General features: G+C 34.8%; 1 protein-coding gene and 1 non-coding gene across 2 annotated transcripts; one reads left to right on the top strand and one right to left on the bottom strand.

Annotated features, from left to right (window-relative positions):
* Positions 1–326: 326 nt before the first annotated feature.
* TRNAH-GUG (transfer RNA histidin (anticodon GUG)) lies at positions 327–398 on the top strand. The gene has a single exon. It is a non-coding gene; the product is annotated as a tRNA-His (tRNA).
* A 374-nt stretch (positions 399–772) lies between these two features.
* Positions 773–5,117, bottom strand: LOC137715072 (asparagine synthetase [glutamine-hydrolyzing]). The gene is made up of 13 exons (XM_068454293.1): positions 4,862–5,117; positions 3,919–4,057; positions 3,666–3,761; positions 3,313–3,454; positions 3,036–3,226; positions 2,742–2,903; positions 2,572–2,652; positions 2,257–2,478; positions 2,022–2,156; positions 1,833–1,913; positions 1,646–1,732; positions 1,425–1,532; positions 773–1,276 (listed from the first exon to the last, which is right to left on the bottom strand). Exons 1-13 carry the CDS (start codon positions 4,939–4,941, stop codon positions 1,040–1,042), a joined length of 1,761 nt encoding a protein of 586 aa, XP_068310394.1. The 5' UTR covers positions 4,942–5,117; the 3' UTR covers positions 773–1,039.
* Between the last annotated feature and the right edge of the window lie 13,104 nt (positions 5,118–18,221).

The following is an 18,221-nucleotide window of genomic DNA, read 5'->3' as shown; positions in this document are numbered from 1 at the left end:
TCTATTTACTTATGACACTTGGTGTTTTGTATTCAAAATAGAGAAACCTCTTTTATTTATTAACATATTGGCCATGTGTAGAATATCGAATGGCTTATCTGTTTGACTCATGTCGTCCATGTCATGCCATGTAGATTATGATTCATGAGAAAAAGAAAAATAAATAATAATAATAATAATAATAATAATATTATTATTATTATTATGTTGCAACTATCTGTTACAAATTTCAATAATATGGTTGAACGACAAACTTGATGTACTGTAAATTTGCAATAACTCATACAAAATAGGTATAGGATTCTTAAGCTCCAACAAACAATAAAGTGGCTGTAGTTTAGTGGTAAGAATTCCACGTTGTGGCCGTGGAGACCTGGGCTCGAATCCCAGCAGCCACATTCTATTTTTTCATTTTTTAACATTTTTTGGTGCCATCTGCTCATATTCTTAATTGGACCTTAGAAAAATGTCTGTACTTCTGGGCCTTGAACAGCCCGCTCTATTATCATGAAGAAGCAAACACAGGTAATTAGGATGTTCGGAAATTCTCCCGTGCACATTGTTTTTGACAAATGAACGGTTGAGATTTAGAACTCATTTGAAAAATACTTTTAAATGATTAAAAACGTTTTTAGAAAAAATGAGCGTATGAGTATCATTTCCCCATTCGCAATACTATGTATTTATCCAAACAAATTAGTGGCCTCAAATTCACCAGTTTTTGGATCAAGCTCTCCAATAAGGACGGAATAAGAAGAAAGACACCATAACATATGCAAGCTCATTGTCTTATTATTCAAAGTGAAGGACAAAGAGGACTGAAACCAAAAGGAAACATACATAGAGGTTCTTCTAACCTTCAAAACATCTCCACAACAACTTTAGACAACACACTTAAGAATACTACAACATATGACCACACAAACATCTTTTGGAAACCACTGTGGCCTTTTCTTTCAACTTTACATACAAGCCTATTAATTCTGTGATTACCACCCTTCTTAAAACTTCAGGGTTCGGGTCCTCCTTCGGGGCATTACTAGCTGCGGATTGCAACCCCCACGGTGCTCGCTTTCATCTGAGGTACATTGTCAATGATCTCTGGAATTCCGCTAGTCACCGGTGCACCCTGCTTGTCATAAGCTTGTTGGTGCACTTCAAATATAGCCCTGCCAGATGGGTCAAGATTTTTGGACCATTCGGCATCCCATGCCACAGCTGTGGCTGTGCTGCAGGCTACACTCGGTCCTCCAGGCACCGTGTTCCTGGCCGAGTTCTGCATTACCGGATTATAAGTATAGTGAGTTAGGTCTCTATGCTAACATCTGGTCTAGAGTAGTATTAAATCTCATGGACGAGAGTTTGCTAGGTTTTTAGAGTTGAAGAAAAAGAACATAAACAATCAAATCGTTCGCTATATTTACCTGTGGGAAGAACCTTTCGAAAATCATTCGGTAGTAGTAGGCCTCCTTTGTACATGGAGTGTTGTGGGGGAAGATGCGTTCAGCATTCATCATCATCTTATCAGTGACCTGAAAGTATAGGTTTAGCATCGATCATCAGGCAAGTCAATCTAATAACATCTTCTAGATTACTACCAACAACCGTAAAAGAGAAGCATAAAACAAATTGGATAGATGTGTACATGGAGAGCAGCATGGGATTTGAGGCCGTCAATCCAACTATAGCCGACCCCGTCGCTGAACTGCTCCTTCTGCCTGTACAGAATGTGCTGCACGCATTGAACATGGTTTGTAAGGTCACAAGTTTGTGTTATGGATGTCAACTTCTCGGCAACACTTAAATGAAAGAAAGAAACAGAAGGGTAATACCTTTGGCAAATAAGGTTGCTCCTCATCATCAAACGCCTTTCGGAGGACCCATTTCTCAATTCTTCCTTGGTCCTTCATGATCTGTAATTTATTCACAAATATATTGAAAAGCCAAGTGATCAGTAACTTTATAAGTTCTGTTATACTGCAAACCGAGGCAATCCCAATATATATATTCTTATGTCTCACCATTTTAAACTCGGGATCAATATCCATTGCAACTTTGATAAAATCCTTGTCCAAGAATGGGACTCGGGCTTCTAAGCCCCAGGCAGATGTTGATTTGTTTGCCCTGAGGCAATCATACATGTGCAGTGCCTTGATCTGCATGCAACAAAAAGAACAACTCCATGGTTATTTCCTTTCCATTCAAACTCTACGTTAACCACCTATTTTCGATGTAAATAAAGAAACAATCCAGTACCTTTCTGCAGGTTTCGCGGTGGAACTCTTCCTTGTTGGGTGCCTTGTGGAAGTACAAGTATCCACCGAAAATTTCATCAGATCCCTCGCCAGAAATCACCATCTTAACCCCCAGGGACTTGATCTTACGCGACATGAGAAACATAGGGGTACTAGCTCGGATGGTGGTAACATCATATGTTTCTATGTGGTATATGACATCTTCGATCGCGTCAATTCCATCCTATCACATCCCAAAGGCAAATAGTTCAAGGTTTTGGCTCTGATAATGAAAGGAGCAAACTCTTTAGCTTAGACAGGTTTTTTATATTGATACCTGAACTGTAAAATGAAACTCGTGGTGAACGGTTCCCAAATAGTCTGCAACTTCTTTTGCAGCCTTCAGATCGGGTGAGCCCTGCTCAGCATATGAGGGACTTGTTTAGGAATCTATAAGTTCTCATGAGATACATAGTGAATCTTTCTTAAATATTTTAGAATTCTCACCTCAAGTCCAACACAGAAGGAATGGAGCTGTGCGCCCCATTGCTTGGCCGCCTTTGTGCCTGCCAAGTGACGAGCAGTGATAGAGGCGACCAAAGATGAATCCAGACCACCGGAGAGAAGAACTCCGAAAGGCACATCAGTCATTAGCCTTTTGATCACAGCCTGCATGAATACACTCTACACATAAGCTATAGTTCAAATCAAATTCGGACATCCATGCGAAATAGGAGTAACTCAAGTAACCTATGGAAACAAATTATAATCCATCTGAAATTGCAAGTGATGAATTTTTACAGTTTCAAAGGCGCGCCTCAGAACAAGCGGATCATATGGCGCTGATGGAATGGTCTCCGAGAACCAAGTAGGGTTGTACCACCTCTTAAGTGCACCTTCTTTGCTCGAGTACAGATGACCGGGTGGAAAGCTCTCAAAGTGTTCGCAATCATCATTCAACCCTTTCAGTTCCGATGATATCCAAACCGAGCCTGGATAAAAAAAATAACGCACGTTGATGTCAAAACCGAAGGAATAATTGCAGAGAAAAAACAAGCAAGCTAAAACAAGACGTTACCATCAAGACTCCAGCCGATATAGAGCGAAGTGATTCCAATAGCATCGCGAGCAACGATGAAGCTGTTGTCGCGGGTATCCAGCAGCACAAACGAAAACATGCCGTCCAGCATATCAACGAAATCCTCCCCATACTCTTCATACTACGCATACAAATGAAGAACAAAAAAAATTAAACACTGGTGATGCTAACCAAGAACTGTGTGTCCATCAGCACCCTCAACATCCATTCGCTTTGATCAACCCGATAATTAATAAGAAATCGAAACTTTAAATACACGAAAATGACTTTTATCTCATCCGAAAAATCAATCATAAAGCTCAAAACCATAGAAATATAGTAAGGTGACATACCAGATGGGCAATGACATCACAATCGCTGCCGGTTCGGAACTTGTGATTCGGCAGACGGCTCCTCAGCTCTTCATGGTTGTAAATCTCTCCATTCACCTATGATTTAAAAAATTAAAAATTAAAAATTAAATTAAATTAAAATTAAAAAAAAAAAAAAAAACCCCTTCTATCAGCAATGAAAAATTTATCCATTTTTCGAATATTCAACATAATTAAACCCCACAAAAACAAGAATTATATGACGTGGTTTTACCGTGACAACAATTGACTTGTCCTCGTTGTAGAGAGGTTGATCACCAGAAGCAGGGTCAATGATGGCCAGCCTCTGATGAGCCAAGAAACAATCTCCGTGCTGGTACAGCCCACTCCAGTCAGGTCCACGATGCTTCAACCTATCAAACAAACAAAAAAACATAAAATTTAATAAATAATTACATAATTAAACTATGTGATTTCAATTGCCGATCATTTTTTTTGGTCATGTTTTCAAAAATGGACACAAATTGTAATCATTTTGGACCCCCACAACCTAATATATGAAAGGTAACATGAATTTTGGGACCACTCCAAAATCATAAAAAGGGTCGGAATCAAACGTTTGATTTTGACCAAACACTAATTTCTTGCGTAACCAAAACCAATTACCATTTTTATGATCATATTATTGTGATGCTTGTTGAAAAATAAAAGAATGTGCAACAAAAAGGTCGCCATGTTACTTGTTTGTTTTTATAATACAACTAAACGTCAACAACTCTTGGCTCCGAGTAAAATCCAGATGAATCGCGCACCATAATTATCATATGTGAACAATCTAGATGTAGGCAAGTGCTAATTAGCTAAATACAAAAATTTAAAGGCATTAGTTCTTTTTTAACTTGTGGAATTTGTGGTACAAATAAAAGTCAACATGTTCGTAGCTTCGGGCTTTCATAAGAAGTACATGTTAAATGGAAAACTAATAAAAATGATTTGAAAATTTTGAATTTCAACTATAAAGACAAAATAAATAGTAAAATGAATAGTACCATTATTGACTTTTTAGTGTAAAAATATGATTTTTTGTTAAAGTAAACAGTACCGGAAGTTTTTCGTTAAAGTTGTACTTAACTTAGTTCAACCAATAATTAAGAATTCTAACTTTGAAAACCACCCGGAAAAAAGAAAAAAGAAAAAAAGGGAAATTAGGAAATTGCCTGCGCGAAAGCTCAAGAACTCGGACCCTCTTGGCCTGAGAGTCATCAGAGCAACCAAGAACAGCAAGAATTCCACACATTGTGAGTGATCAACTCCCAAAAAAAACCCAGAAACAAAAGCTAAGGATGTGTTTGGCTTTTGATGCAACCGAGGAAGCAGAAACCAGAAGGAAAAAGGGGAAGGTGGCAGGGGAACTAGGAGGCAACAACACGTCACAAAAAATACCGATATTTCGGGTGTTGTTCTTGCTTGGAGGAGTATGTTCTTCCGCGTCTCAGGCTCCGTATTTATAGGGATCCTCTCGGGTCTGGTGGGTCCCGATCAAACAGCTAAGCGGCGACGTTTCCATCATTTTTCGGCGTTTTGTTCTAGTGTTTAGTGTTTACCGTCCTCCACTGGCTCGAATTATACACCCCCGGACCCACCGAAGATGTCCTCTCTTCGATCGCCACGTGGTGACACGTGATACGCTCTTTGTCTACTTTTTTAGTTTTTCACGGTGTGGCTTATCCATTTCTAACTTTGAAGTCAGCTTTTTATCTTTTTACGTTTTACCGCAAGTCAACATCATTGTACTGCATTTTTCAACCGTCCACGTGTATATTACTAGGATACTGGACGCATCTACATTGCTGACGTGCTTTTGTAGGGATTTTAGCATCTTCATCGTGCATTAAGTGTCAGAAAATTTATTTTTGAAGTATCTATTTAATTATGACACTTGGTGTTTTGTGTTGAAAATCGAGAAACCTCTTTTATTTATTAACATATTGGCTATGTGAGGAACCACTCAAAAATCAGAGGGCAAAATTTGTGTAGAATATCCAATGGCTTATCTGTTTGATCCATGATGTCCATGTCATACCATGTAGATTATGATTAATGAGTAAATGGAAAATAAATAAATAATAATAATAATAATATGTTGCAACTATCTGTTACAAATTTCAGAAATTTTTGTTGATGGTCTCGCAGATAATCATGTTTTGCATTTTAGTGGGGTTTAATGTATACCAATTCTTCTTTCCTTAATGACTAATTATTTAACTCATTAACATTGTTACTCTTCTCAAACAAAATTCCACAAATTTTTTACTTTTTGACAAACTATAGATAATTTATGCTGAATATTGTTAAGACAATCCACACTTGCTACAAATTCCATAATTTATTTGACTCATTATGTAAATTGAATTTAATTAATAAAAACTTGTAAATTGAAGTTTAAGGAAAAAACGAGTGTTTAAAAAGTCTCCGCCTAGCGTCGTCTAGGCGGCGGGCCACCGTCAAAATTAATCTCTAAGCATTTAAAAAATAAGAAATAACACTTAAATCTGCTTATGCCTGCCTAAACCCACCTAAATCATGAATCTCAAAAAATAGAAATAATTTACAATAGAGTTGTTGGATACTTAGATGAACAATCATTATATGTTTGTTCCTATGTTTTGAATATGTTATAATACTTTATAATTTATGTCATTTTACTTTCCAATTTCTGTAGCCTATACAATTATGTATTTTTTTTTAAGTATGAGTGAACATTTATTTATATGTTAAATTAAAAAAACTTGCCTAGGCTCCCATCTGTATACTTAGTCACCTATGTGCTAGGCTTCTGCCCATCGTCCGACGGGCACCTAACGTCTTTTAAAATCTTAAAAAAAAAAAAAAAAGTAAACTGACGCTGCTAAACCCTGGTACTTTACCTATACCTTTATATCTTATAGTATATCAAAAGAAAAAAAAAACTAAATTTTTTCCTTTTATTTCAATTGTAAATTTTCCTCTTACTCCTTGTATTGGCATAGAACACAGGGTTCCCCCTATTATGTGACAAATGATCTTCAGTATGGTGTTCAAATCTAGACGTTAATCTGATCTATCTTCATATTAATACTTAATTCCGTCATTATTTTATCAATTAAATGATTCATAGATTAGCACGAAACTTAAAGGATTACAAGCGTAACTCTTTGAAAGACAAATTCTAGAATCCACCAATTTTGAGATAAATCTCAAAGTTTGTGTTTTGATTAATTCATTGAAAGATTACAATAGGAGGCCGTCAATGACTTAAGTAACCTGATTACAACATCCTGGAGTAACCCAAAGGCCTTCAAAAATTAAATGAAAGCAAAAAGACATTAATCAGACGACAAACAAAATGTTTGATTTTTATTGCAAAATTTAAAATGCATTTTTATAAGCTTAACGATCTGGAATGGCTAAAAACCATCATAGGTCACAACAAAACAATGGGTTTGAACTGGAACGTTGTGCTCTGTTTGAGAACGTATTGTGCCTCAAAACAGAACTCATACACCAAACCTGTAGACTCCCCCTGCGTTCTTTTTGTCTTATCAATTTTAAATCCCATTCTTTTCTTTACTTTTCCTCTCACCCAGTCTAATCCTACATCAATTATGAATCTATTCATTTTAATATTTGCAGACATAATAGCATTCACTCATATTCTCCAAATTATCTCCTAGAAAGCTCTCGCCAAGTTCTAAAGAACGGGTGTGGACTTTTTTTTTTAAATTCATCCACTAAAATTCTTAGTATATAAGGTTCTCTTTTCTTTTCTTTTTTTTCTTTTTTTTTCCTTCTTACATCATGAAGATAATTGATAAAGTAGATAAATCGTACTGTAAATTCTTAATATAATCTACCTTTCACGCATAGCTAAGCATACATTATACAATTTTATATAGAATTAATAATTAAGAGTGGCAACAAATATGTGATGTTGTTACTTTTCGGGACCAAGACTATGACATTAACGTAAAACAGAAAGTTAATGCTTAACCTAATTAAGCTAAGCAGGAAAAGATAATTTACAATCATGTTTACCATCACTGTGTGAGAAGAAGAGTGACAAGACAGACAAAAAAAAGTTGATTTCATCGGTGGCAAATTTGTATGTATATGTAATTAGTTCCATGATTAGCAAAGATATCATGAGCAATTAGTGCATGTGGTTCCTACCAGTTCATAATGCATGCATGGGGACCTAGGGTTTCCTTCTTCCTCTCTCAGTCAATGTACTCACCATGGCTGGGTCTGGAAACTAATCCCCACCTCTTTTTTTTACTGTAAAATATAATTTCATTGCTCAACCCCAAGACTATAACAGGTAGCGGCATGCCAAAAGGTGTGGCTCAGATAAAACCTCATCCGGATAAACCACATGGGAAATTAACGAATCCCCACTTGAACAAGTTCGGCAAACAGCCATTTTTATACCTATTACCAACCAATAATTCGGAGATAATTAACTAGATTTGAGCAAAACTATTTATGGAGAAATCTATAGATATTTAGACTAATCAACAAAAAAAAATATAGATAAAGAATATCTACCACTCTGGGATTTGTTGCAGGGCATTGAAAAGCCGCGAGATAAATCTATGAAAATTAAGATGTAATAATAATATGATGTGCCTTTAATTCAAGTGATATGAGATTAAGAGTGGGTTCTAAAAACCGGAAAATCGAACCGAACACCATATCAAAGCCCCAAAAAAACCAAAGCGAGAAAAACTCGAACCGAATTAGAAAACCAAACTGACCTGAAATCTGTTGGTTCGGTTTCAGTGGTTCGGTGTGGTTTGGCATAAAATAATAGAAAGTTTCGAGCTTTCGGTTTGGATTAAGAAAAGCGCTCTCAAATTTCCACCTTTGTTATTTGATAATAGTAAGTTTGTGGGTGGGTCGGTTCCTGTGAAAGCAAATGGGTTGTGTGAATGTTTGAAGAGGTAGAAAGAAATCGTGGATGCAAATTTTTTCCTACTTGTTCTTGGACAAAATTGCACTTATAAAACAAATAGCACCTTAGGTTAAGGCCAAGAGCCTTACGCACCCACGATGAATGGGGGGGGGACTTTGGCTGAAAAACCTCCGATGCCAAAGTTAGAATTTAGCAAGAGTGTGGACCTAGGTTTTTAGAGAAAACGGGGTAGTATATATAGGGCATGGGGGGGAGAAGGTGGCCGGCCCTTTGTGGTGTTTTTTAGTGTATTTTGTAGTTAATTGGTAGTTTAATTAGCCATTAATATATTAATTAGGTAATAAATCTATTAATTAGCTAATTAACATAATTTAAAAGGAATGTTTTGGGGGTTACCTGTGGAGAAGATGGAAGAAATAGGTTTTGAATAAATACCTATTTTGGGCACTTTTGACTTGATTGTGGGATGATTGTCCACTGCTCGCGCATGGGAATTCCGATGCTCCTCAAGTGTAATTTTGTCCCTTCTGCCTAAAAATCCACGTGTCGTCTCTTGATATTTTTGGCTCCACAGAAATTACTGGTTGGCTTTTTTTTCTAAGGGTCAATTTGGGATTGCTATGCTTTTTAAAAAATTTGTTTATGTTGTGCTTTAATAATAATTATTGTAAAATATAGCAGTTTAATGTTTGATAAACTGTATTTTTCAAAGTGTTGTGAGTATGAAAAACAGTGTAAAAGTGTTAGGTAAATTTTAATGTAAGTGATAAAATTGTATGTAATGACAAAAATGAACATGATAGTGAGGGTGATGGTGGTAGTGGCGGTAACGACTATGGTGGTTCCAATAATAGAATGTGGTGGTTGGAGTGCAAAGTTAGCAGTGGTGGTAGCAGAGTCATTGGCGGTGGCAGTGGCAACACTAATATTGGTGATCTCAACGGTAGTGTAAGATTGTTGGTAGTAGTTGCAGATGGTGGCGACGGTGATGATGATGGTGGTGGTGATGACAACTAAAATGGTAGGCGTATAATTGCAGTGTCAATAGTGGGGTGTGGTGGTTGGGGTGTGGTGGTTGGGGTGCAGAGGTAACAGTGGCGGTAGGGGAAGGGTGACGATTATGGCAACCTTGATGGCAACAATAGTGGTGGAGGTTGTTGTGGTTTTCATGACAATGGTGGTTGTGGCGGTTATGGTGGTGATTGTGGTGACGGCAACGGTGACTACAATGATGGTGGTAATGAAGGTAGTGGTGTAAGATTCAAGATTGTAGTGGTACAAGATGGCGAACAGTTTGTTTGCCAAGGGATCAAATGTGTGTAGGATGATATTCTCTTTGTTTTATTAACTTGGTACTGATTGAGACCTTGCGCCTCAATTCTATATATTATACACATCCGTCACACAATTATACAAACCAATCAAATTCGAACTGAAGCGGAATCGAACTGACAAAAAAAAAAAAAAAAACTGAAAATGAATTGAACTAAAATAAAATTGAAGAAAACCAAATCCAAAACGAACCGAACCAAATAGTAATTTTGATTTAGTTTTTGGTTTTGACAAAAAATAAACCAAATGAAACTGAACCTATCCCGACATTACATCAAGAAATCCTACATTCAATAATCTCTCCATCTCCAATGTAAGGGTAAAATATGACATAATTTGTTTTCTTGGTGGTAATTGCCCGCCAATGAAAAAATTAAGATATGTTGGAACTTAATCTATTTTATTTTAAGTGCTTTATTAAAGTCATGTTTTCACTCAATTTTTATTGTCCATTTGAACAAATACATTATCCTAAATTCTAATAAATTAGCATCAAAAGAAAGGAAATTTTGATTCCGGTCTCTATTTGACCAAGTTTTAGACTGAAACTTTATTATTTTTAATACTTTGACCGAATAAAATATGGGCACATTATAGTAAAAAAAAAGTGAATAGATTTTACATTAAAAAAAGTACATTTTATATTAAAAAATGGGTACATTTATATGAAAAAATTGGAACATTTTTACGAAACAAAGTGGTACCATTTTTATAAAAAATTAGTATATTATAAATAAATTATGGATACAAATAAAAGATTAAAAGAAATTATGAGTACAAATAAAAATTTTAAAATATGGGCACAAAAATAATTAAATATATGTGTTCAAATTAAAATTAGAAAGAAAATTGGTATAAAAAAAAATCGTTGCAAATTGAACATGGGGACAAATTAAAAATAGGCGTATATATATGCACAAAATTTAAGCATAAACATAAATATAGTACATATAAAATTTTAGCACTAAATGAATATATTTGAAAATTTAAATATGCTAACATGTAAATATGTTATAATTAAAATAATGACATAGATAAATATCAAAGGAATAAGGGTTTTTTTTTTTTTTTTTTTTTTTTTTTCAAAAGAGGACAACCAGTGGCAAGCCATGGTTATCCACATCTTTCAGGCCCAGAGAGCTACGGGGAATTTCACGCTATCGAACCCGGGACCTCCCACATTGTTTGTTTATTTGGAATCGTGCCCTTACTACTAAGCCACTTGTTGTGGTAAAAGAAATAAGGTTTCAATCAACAAATAGAAAAATGAGGGATAGGACCTTAATTTCTCCAAAGAAAAACAAATAGTAAATTTTAGGTATGCGTTCACATGTCATGCTTGCATGCATGGGTATATAAGACAGATAACTGATGAGTAAAAACCTATCGCACATATGTAGACGTCGTTTCTTTTGGAAACTTCAATTTTCTATTTCTTTCCCAACAACAAAAATAAAATATATTTCTAAGATGGTTTATTTGATCCGAATATACGGCTACATGCCTTCCTTCAAATTCAAACTCAAATATATAATGGCATGAACCAAGCCCTCATTGCTTGCGTAGGGGGCATTATGTACCTGTAAGTACCTCATGTCTGGATTAATACTTGAATCAAGCCCTTCACTAACAAGTGATTATATTAATTGGCTCAAAATTTTGTTATAATATAAACTAATTAAGCGTTGGTCCCTCATTGTATCAGTTTAAGCTTTTACAAGTAATGTTTATAGGTTGTAGACTGAGTAACCTTTAATTTTTCTAAGTTGTTATCTAACAACAATATTAATGTGAAAGTATTTCTTCTATTAAAGTAGAGACTGTTTATTAGGCTAATTTTATTAAGTGAAATGATAAATACACACATTTGTACCTTTTACGCACTCATGCATGTTTAATCATGTCCGTCATTTGTTAATTTTTTTATTCTGATAGTCAGAATAAATATTGGTGTTTGACAATTGAGAGGCTTAAAAAGGTATAAATATATTAGCTCCCATGGAATAATTAAAAACCTAGATCAGATTCCATGTTCTACAAATATTGTAACTAAACCAAAATGAACTTTTAATACTTTTAAAGGAATCCTAATCATTGAAATCCATATTTTGTGATATATGTATAAATGGAGTTTACACTATGAATGAAATCATTTAAATTTAATATTTTTAGGACACTGTTATAGGCACTTCAAAATTCTTATTGTGCATTTCAAATTTTCTATATATAAACTCAATAAATATGTATGCTTGTGAAGTGCATAAAAAGATTTTTAAAGTGCTAGTTTTAGTTTCTATTTTTATGCTTTAGATTATTAGAAGAAAAAGAAAGGCTAAGCCTCATGTGTTAAAATAGTATAGGGCAATTCAGCTTTCGCTAGAGATGATCTGTGGCTTTTGGATAAATGGATAAGCCATGCTTAATCAGCTTTCACTATCTGCTTCAATGCTGGCCTACTAAAGAGTTATATATATATTCTGCATATATAAACGGCTCCGGTTGTTTTCATTTCTTCGAATCTCTTTTCACTCACTAACTTTTGGTAACATATGTACGTCCTACATGCTTATATACAATATAATAAATATAAATATATATTTTTCTCTCGTTGGCAGTTGGAAATTTTCCTAATATACGTTTTGGTTGAAAATGACAGAATATTTCTCAAATTTTATTTTACCATCTTGCTCTTCCTCCTGTCACAGCCATGGCTATAATATAAGCAATCTTAAGTTCACTGGTTAAATAGTTAATTGTTAGGGGAGATGAAAATCGGTGAAGATCAAATCCGTTACAAAATGCATAACCATATGATTGCTTCCCTAGGTGCATATCACCACGCAATGTTATTGTTACAGCCAAACTATAACAAGTAAAGTTTCATTTCTTATTAAGGTACTCTAAAAGTTGAACATACATCACTCATTCATATTATAATCCGTGAAATATTGCATCATGTAACAATTAATATGGTCATATATTATCCATACATTTCATGTGTTCGTCCACCAATAATTCACAAAAGGGTTGGGATAAGGTTGATAAATGGTGGTTACGCACATGGCGATAATGCATAATGCTCTTTCATGAATCAAAGAATATATATTTGCATCATATGGTTTGTAATGTACAATTTAAAATATGTAAACAATATGTTTGCATGAACTTTGTTGATATCGTATTGGTGATGTTGCTGTTTCATATTATTATTGTTGTTGTTATACTTATTGGTGTTAATATTATTTAACATCATCATCAATCGTCATTAACATAAACTTAATATATCTATGCTCTATTATATTATATGTACCACATAACGATCACCATGACAACATCGATCACACACCAAATCTAGATCGCTGAACTTTTCTCCAGTTTAATTTAGTGATATTTTTTCTCGGGCAACCATATTTTCTCTGTACTTTAGTGATCTCTTAGGGTTTGCTGTTTTATCCTTTTCTCTGTATTTTTTATTACATAATTGTGTTGTCAAAATTTTCAATCAAATCCCAATTAGATTACACTGGCTAGAGGATCTTTAGTAAAAGAATCAGATAGTGATGGCAAAACAACAAACGTTATTTTCAGAAATTGTAAGCCCCATCATACAACTTGGCCGAACAATTGTATTGCATGCAGGAATGCATTGACACAACAGCATATGGGTCTTAATATCTACTTCTTGTTCATACAACAGGGTCGAACAATTGTACTGCATGCAAAAGCATGATCTTGACACAGCATATACGGGTTTATAAAATTCAGTTCACGTGAATCCCGTGATGACAAGACGTGAAAATCAAACGTCGATAGGCATAGAAATTTCTACAGGTACTTGGAATAAAAGCTATTATTCCACGTTATTTCATATGAGGTAATAAGAAGGACGATATGGTTTATATGTTTTATTTTTAGGTTATTAATAAAAAGATAAATTCCAGTGTTATTTGAATAGAATAATACCACTGACCGAATTTGAGATAGAGAAAGGATCATCGTCGGATCCTTTTTGTGAGGATTCTAGGGATCCTTCAATCACATTCACTCAGCGTGCATTGTGCAGTTAGTTTTTGTCAGGTACTGTGTATATTCAATTTTAAATAAAAAAAATTTACAATGATTTACGATGAGCAGATTTGATTTGAGGATTCCCGGGATCCTCACAAAGAGGATCCGGCGAGGATCCTCACTCTTTGAGATTTGCTTAGTAGACCTATATATATGCCTAAACATAAAAACAAACCTGGAAAAGGGGAGAAAATAAGAAGAGGAGAGAAGCAGATTGAAGAAAGTTGAGGTTCAACCATATATAAACCCCATTGGGATGGAGTAGCTCAAATATTTAGAAGCACATGCAAATGTTCTCTTTTCTCCGATGTGGAATTGATACTCTCAACACGTCCCTTCACGTGTGACAAATTTTCAAGTCGGGTGACATGCACGTGACCGTTGGGTTTCACACGAGAAACAACATGTTCTGATACCATAAAAAAAGTTGAAGTTTCACCATAAGATCAATTAGTAATATGAGAAGCAATCTAATTATTTATAAGCATATGCAAAATTCTTTTTTTTTTCTTGAACTTGAAATTTATACTCTGGACACAAATAAATGCAGACAAAGAGGATCACAATCATCTACTAGATAGAGTACATATAATAGGCCTTATCCTGTTCCTAGTGGTAGACAAAGAGGAAAAAGACATATATGGCACTTGTTAATTCGACGAACCAAATGGATAATAATGTAAATGTATGTATCTCATTGATTTCTTCCTTTGAACAAATTATTGTGTATTTGATATGTGATGTCTTGCATCGAATTTACTCAAATTATAACATGTTTGTTATCATTGTAATTAATATATAAACCCCTAAATCTAGAAATGGTGTCACGGTCTCTCTCTCACTTCCTATCTCTCAACAGGCAGGCTCTTAAACTTTAAATGGAGATATCAATACTCTCGTGTTATACTAATTTGAATAAATTCGACACACATAATCAATATGTTACTTGATGATATGATACACCCGAAAATGTTCTTATTGTGAGCCATGTCATGAAGGCTGGGTAAGCTGTTAATTAATAATTTATATACTGATGGGCAAGAACCACTGGTACTTGTAGAGTTGTCCCGTTTTGTCGGGAAATGCCAGGATGGGAAAAAATAGGCCATGTCATAAGATCAGGACTATCCATCTGTGATCATGTGATAGAAGTTCCAATTATTCACACTTATCTTTCTGAAATCTGCAGGCAGTTGATGAGTAGATTTTATATTATATATTTTATCTTATTTTTAGTATATTTTGGTTATTATTTTGAAAGAATTTTATATTTTGAATTGTATTTTTAATATATAGAATTTTCGACTTTTTTTAGAGCAAAACAGGACTAAATTGACAAATTTTGGAGTAATTCTAGCTAGAGGACGTTCGTGAGTCACTTGGCTCAAATTTTGGACTTTTTCTACCTAGCAATGATTTTCTAGCGATAAAATAAAGGAGCAGTGCGCAGTGCTGCAATAGTGACATTTTGGGCTTGAATTGTGTTTTTGGAGCCTAAGATGACCTCGGATGGATTCGTGGCCTTCTAGAGATGTGTTCAGAATGTCTTGATCTTCAAAACAAGCTATTATGGGCCGGATTTGGAGGATATATTAGGCTAGAATGTGACTGGACAAGTACTTGGCAGATTCTCCTAATTTAATTAGGATTTTAATTTCTAAGATATTTTATTATTTTTCTTAGTTTCCTAATTGGAATAAGAGACCTATGTTTTAGGGGTTTTGCAGGGGCATAGCAGATATATTGCTTTGCCATTCTCACTTTTTGGCTACGCTTATTATTATTAAACTTCGAAGACAAAGAACTTTGCTAGGGTTCTTGGAGATTTTCTACTTTAAGGTGTTTTCATTCCTTTTATTCTTAATAATATTTTCTATGATTTTAATTATGAACATGCGTAACTAATTCCTTTTGCTAGGATGAGGCCATGAGCCTTAGCAAGAATATGTAGTTTCTCTTCGATTTGCTTATGATTATATGCATGCAGGTTTTCGAGTTATTAATCACTGGTTTAAACTATTTAATTGTCTTGATGCTTGATCACCATTAGGATGTTTATAAAAGTAATTTGATGCAATTTTGGTCGGAGGTTGGTCCCTAAAATTGATGAAGGCTTCTTGCGATTAATATGTGCAAGTTCACTTATGATGAATACCACGCCTTAAGGGTTGCACGGTTTTTCAAAAGGTTTCACAAAACTTAATGAGTCATGCATGTTTAGGTTTGATATGAGTACCATAGACAGATTGCATGTTTGATATACGCTCTATGTTGGGGGTCCAAGTAGGCATATATTAGGAAAACCTAACCTTCGAAATATGCATGTATAAGTCATAAGTAATTGGTAGAACTATATAGGGTTGTTATGGTGACGGCGGATCTCTAGTGCTTTCTTTATAATTTGATTTCTACAAAACAGTTTCCTTTTTCTTCATCTTTAATATTGCATATTAGTTTCTTTTATTAATTAAATTCGTTTTATTGAATTAGGTCATAAAAATCAATCATCTCAACTTTTTGCTTTACAATAATTAATTGGAATTTGATTTGCTTCGATTTATTTAATAATCCATGTGGAAAACGACTTTGCGAGAACCTTTTATACTACAATAACCTTATCATTCTTGCAAGTAATATAGGAGTTTTTAACCCTTTTGCGTGTGTAGTAAAATCCCTATCAGCAGTTATATGTAATAAGATAAGACTTACTCCAATTCTTAGAGTAAAACTCAAGTTTTAGGTTCCAAACTTATCCCAACTTGTTTTAACTCTTGAGCCAAATATAAGTTTTACCCAAAAAAGAGGCAAATTTAGGTCAGAATTCCCCATGATTAGTGTGTTGGCCCACTATATAAAGAAAAACTTGTGTGTGGCTTTACTTGCCACTGGACTTTGCTGAGTGACACTATAATTCAATTAAAACTCGTCACATGACAAATCTTAAATATATTGTTTTACCAAATTTTTATTTAAAAAATTTTATAAATATTTTTCCTACAATAAATATACACCATGGGATTAATCTAAAAATGATTTTTTTCTCTTTTCCTCTCCCTCTATTTTTCTTCCAAATCTTCTCTATCGTCTTCTTCCCCATCTATATCCTTCCTTTCTTCATAAAAATATGCAGAAGAAACAATTAAGCCATCTTTTCCAACTATCATGAAATGAAAAAAAAAAAAATTCCAACACATATTTATTTTTTACAAAAATTGTTTGTTCATTCTTTTTCCAGTTATGAGCGACATTTTATTGCCCACGACATCACTTGCATACAATCTCATATAACTAAAAATAAATTAATTTGATGTACATTTTATAGAGATTCTTTGCTGAGTGCTTGCAGCAGTGAACATTAAGAAGAAACCCTAACAGCACTGTTAAACTTTCATTTAGTTTAATATGGATTTTTTTTATTATAATTAGAGGAATTGGGGTTTTTATTTTAGAGGGGAAAATCTTATAGATATAAATTTTAATGGAGATGGTGTGCACATAAGAAAAGTCAAGCATATCTGGCAGAGAAAATTAGTTAACGCCGCTTGTGAAGCCACAAATTGGGACGAAGACGGTGGACAGAAATTGTCACATCCCAGTCTCGGCTCTGCCGTAGCACGATATTGTCCGCTTTGAGCCCTAGCTACGCCCTCACGGTTTTGTTTCTAGGAACTCACACGAGAACTTCCCAGGGGGTCACCTATCCTCGGAATGCTCTCGCCCGAACTCGCCGCTTGTGAAGCCACAAATTGGGACGAAGATGGTGGACAGAAATTGTCACATCCCAGTCTCGGCTCTGCCGTAGCACGATATTGTCCGCTTTGAGCCCTAGCTACGCCCTCACGGTTTTGTTTCTAGGAACTCACACGAGAACTTCCCAGGGGGACACCTATCCTCGGAATGCTCTCGCCCGAACTCGCTTAACTTCGGAGTTCCAATGAAATCCAAAGCCAGTGAGTCCCCAAAATGCCTCGTGCTATATGGAGGTGAGCATGTACATATAAGGCACATCACCCCCTTTCCATTGGTCGATGTGGGATGTTACATAAATTGGAGAAAATTTTAATGGCTTTCATTTTTTTTTCTCATATTCTTATGAAGAAAGGAAAGATACAGAGTGGGGAAGAAGACCGAAGAGAAAATAGTCAGGAAAAAGGAGAGAAAGGAGAAGAGGAAAAAAAAAATGCACCAGTCGATTAATCTTATGTTGTATATTAATTAGTAGGAAA

This window comes from Pyrus communis, chromosome 14, assembly GCF_963583255.1.
Source record: "Pyrus communis chromosome 14, drPyrComm1.1, whole genome shotgun sequence".
Lineage (NCBI taxonomy): Eukaryota > Viridiplantae > Streptophyta > Magnoliopsida > Rosales > Rosaceae > Pyrus > Pyrus communis.
This window is presented reverse-complemented; position numbering and strand designations above follow the sequence as displayed.

Coding starts and splice junctions, on each gene's coding strand:
- LOC137715072 (XM_068454293.1), bottom strand. CDS start 4,941: ATGTGTGGAATTCTTGCTGTTCTTGGTTGCTCTGATGACTCTCAGGCC. Junction 3,455..3,665: donor GTGATGTCATTGCCCATCTG/GTATGTCACCTT, acceptor TTGTATGCGTAG/TATGAAGAGTATGGGGAGGA. Junction 1,733..1,832: donor AGCAACCTTATTTGCCAAAG/GTATTACCCTTC, acceptor CAATGCGTGCAG/CACATTCTGTACAGGCAGAA.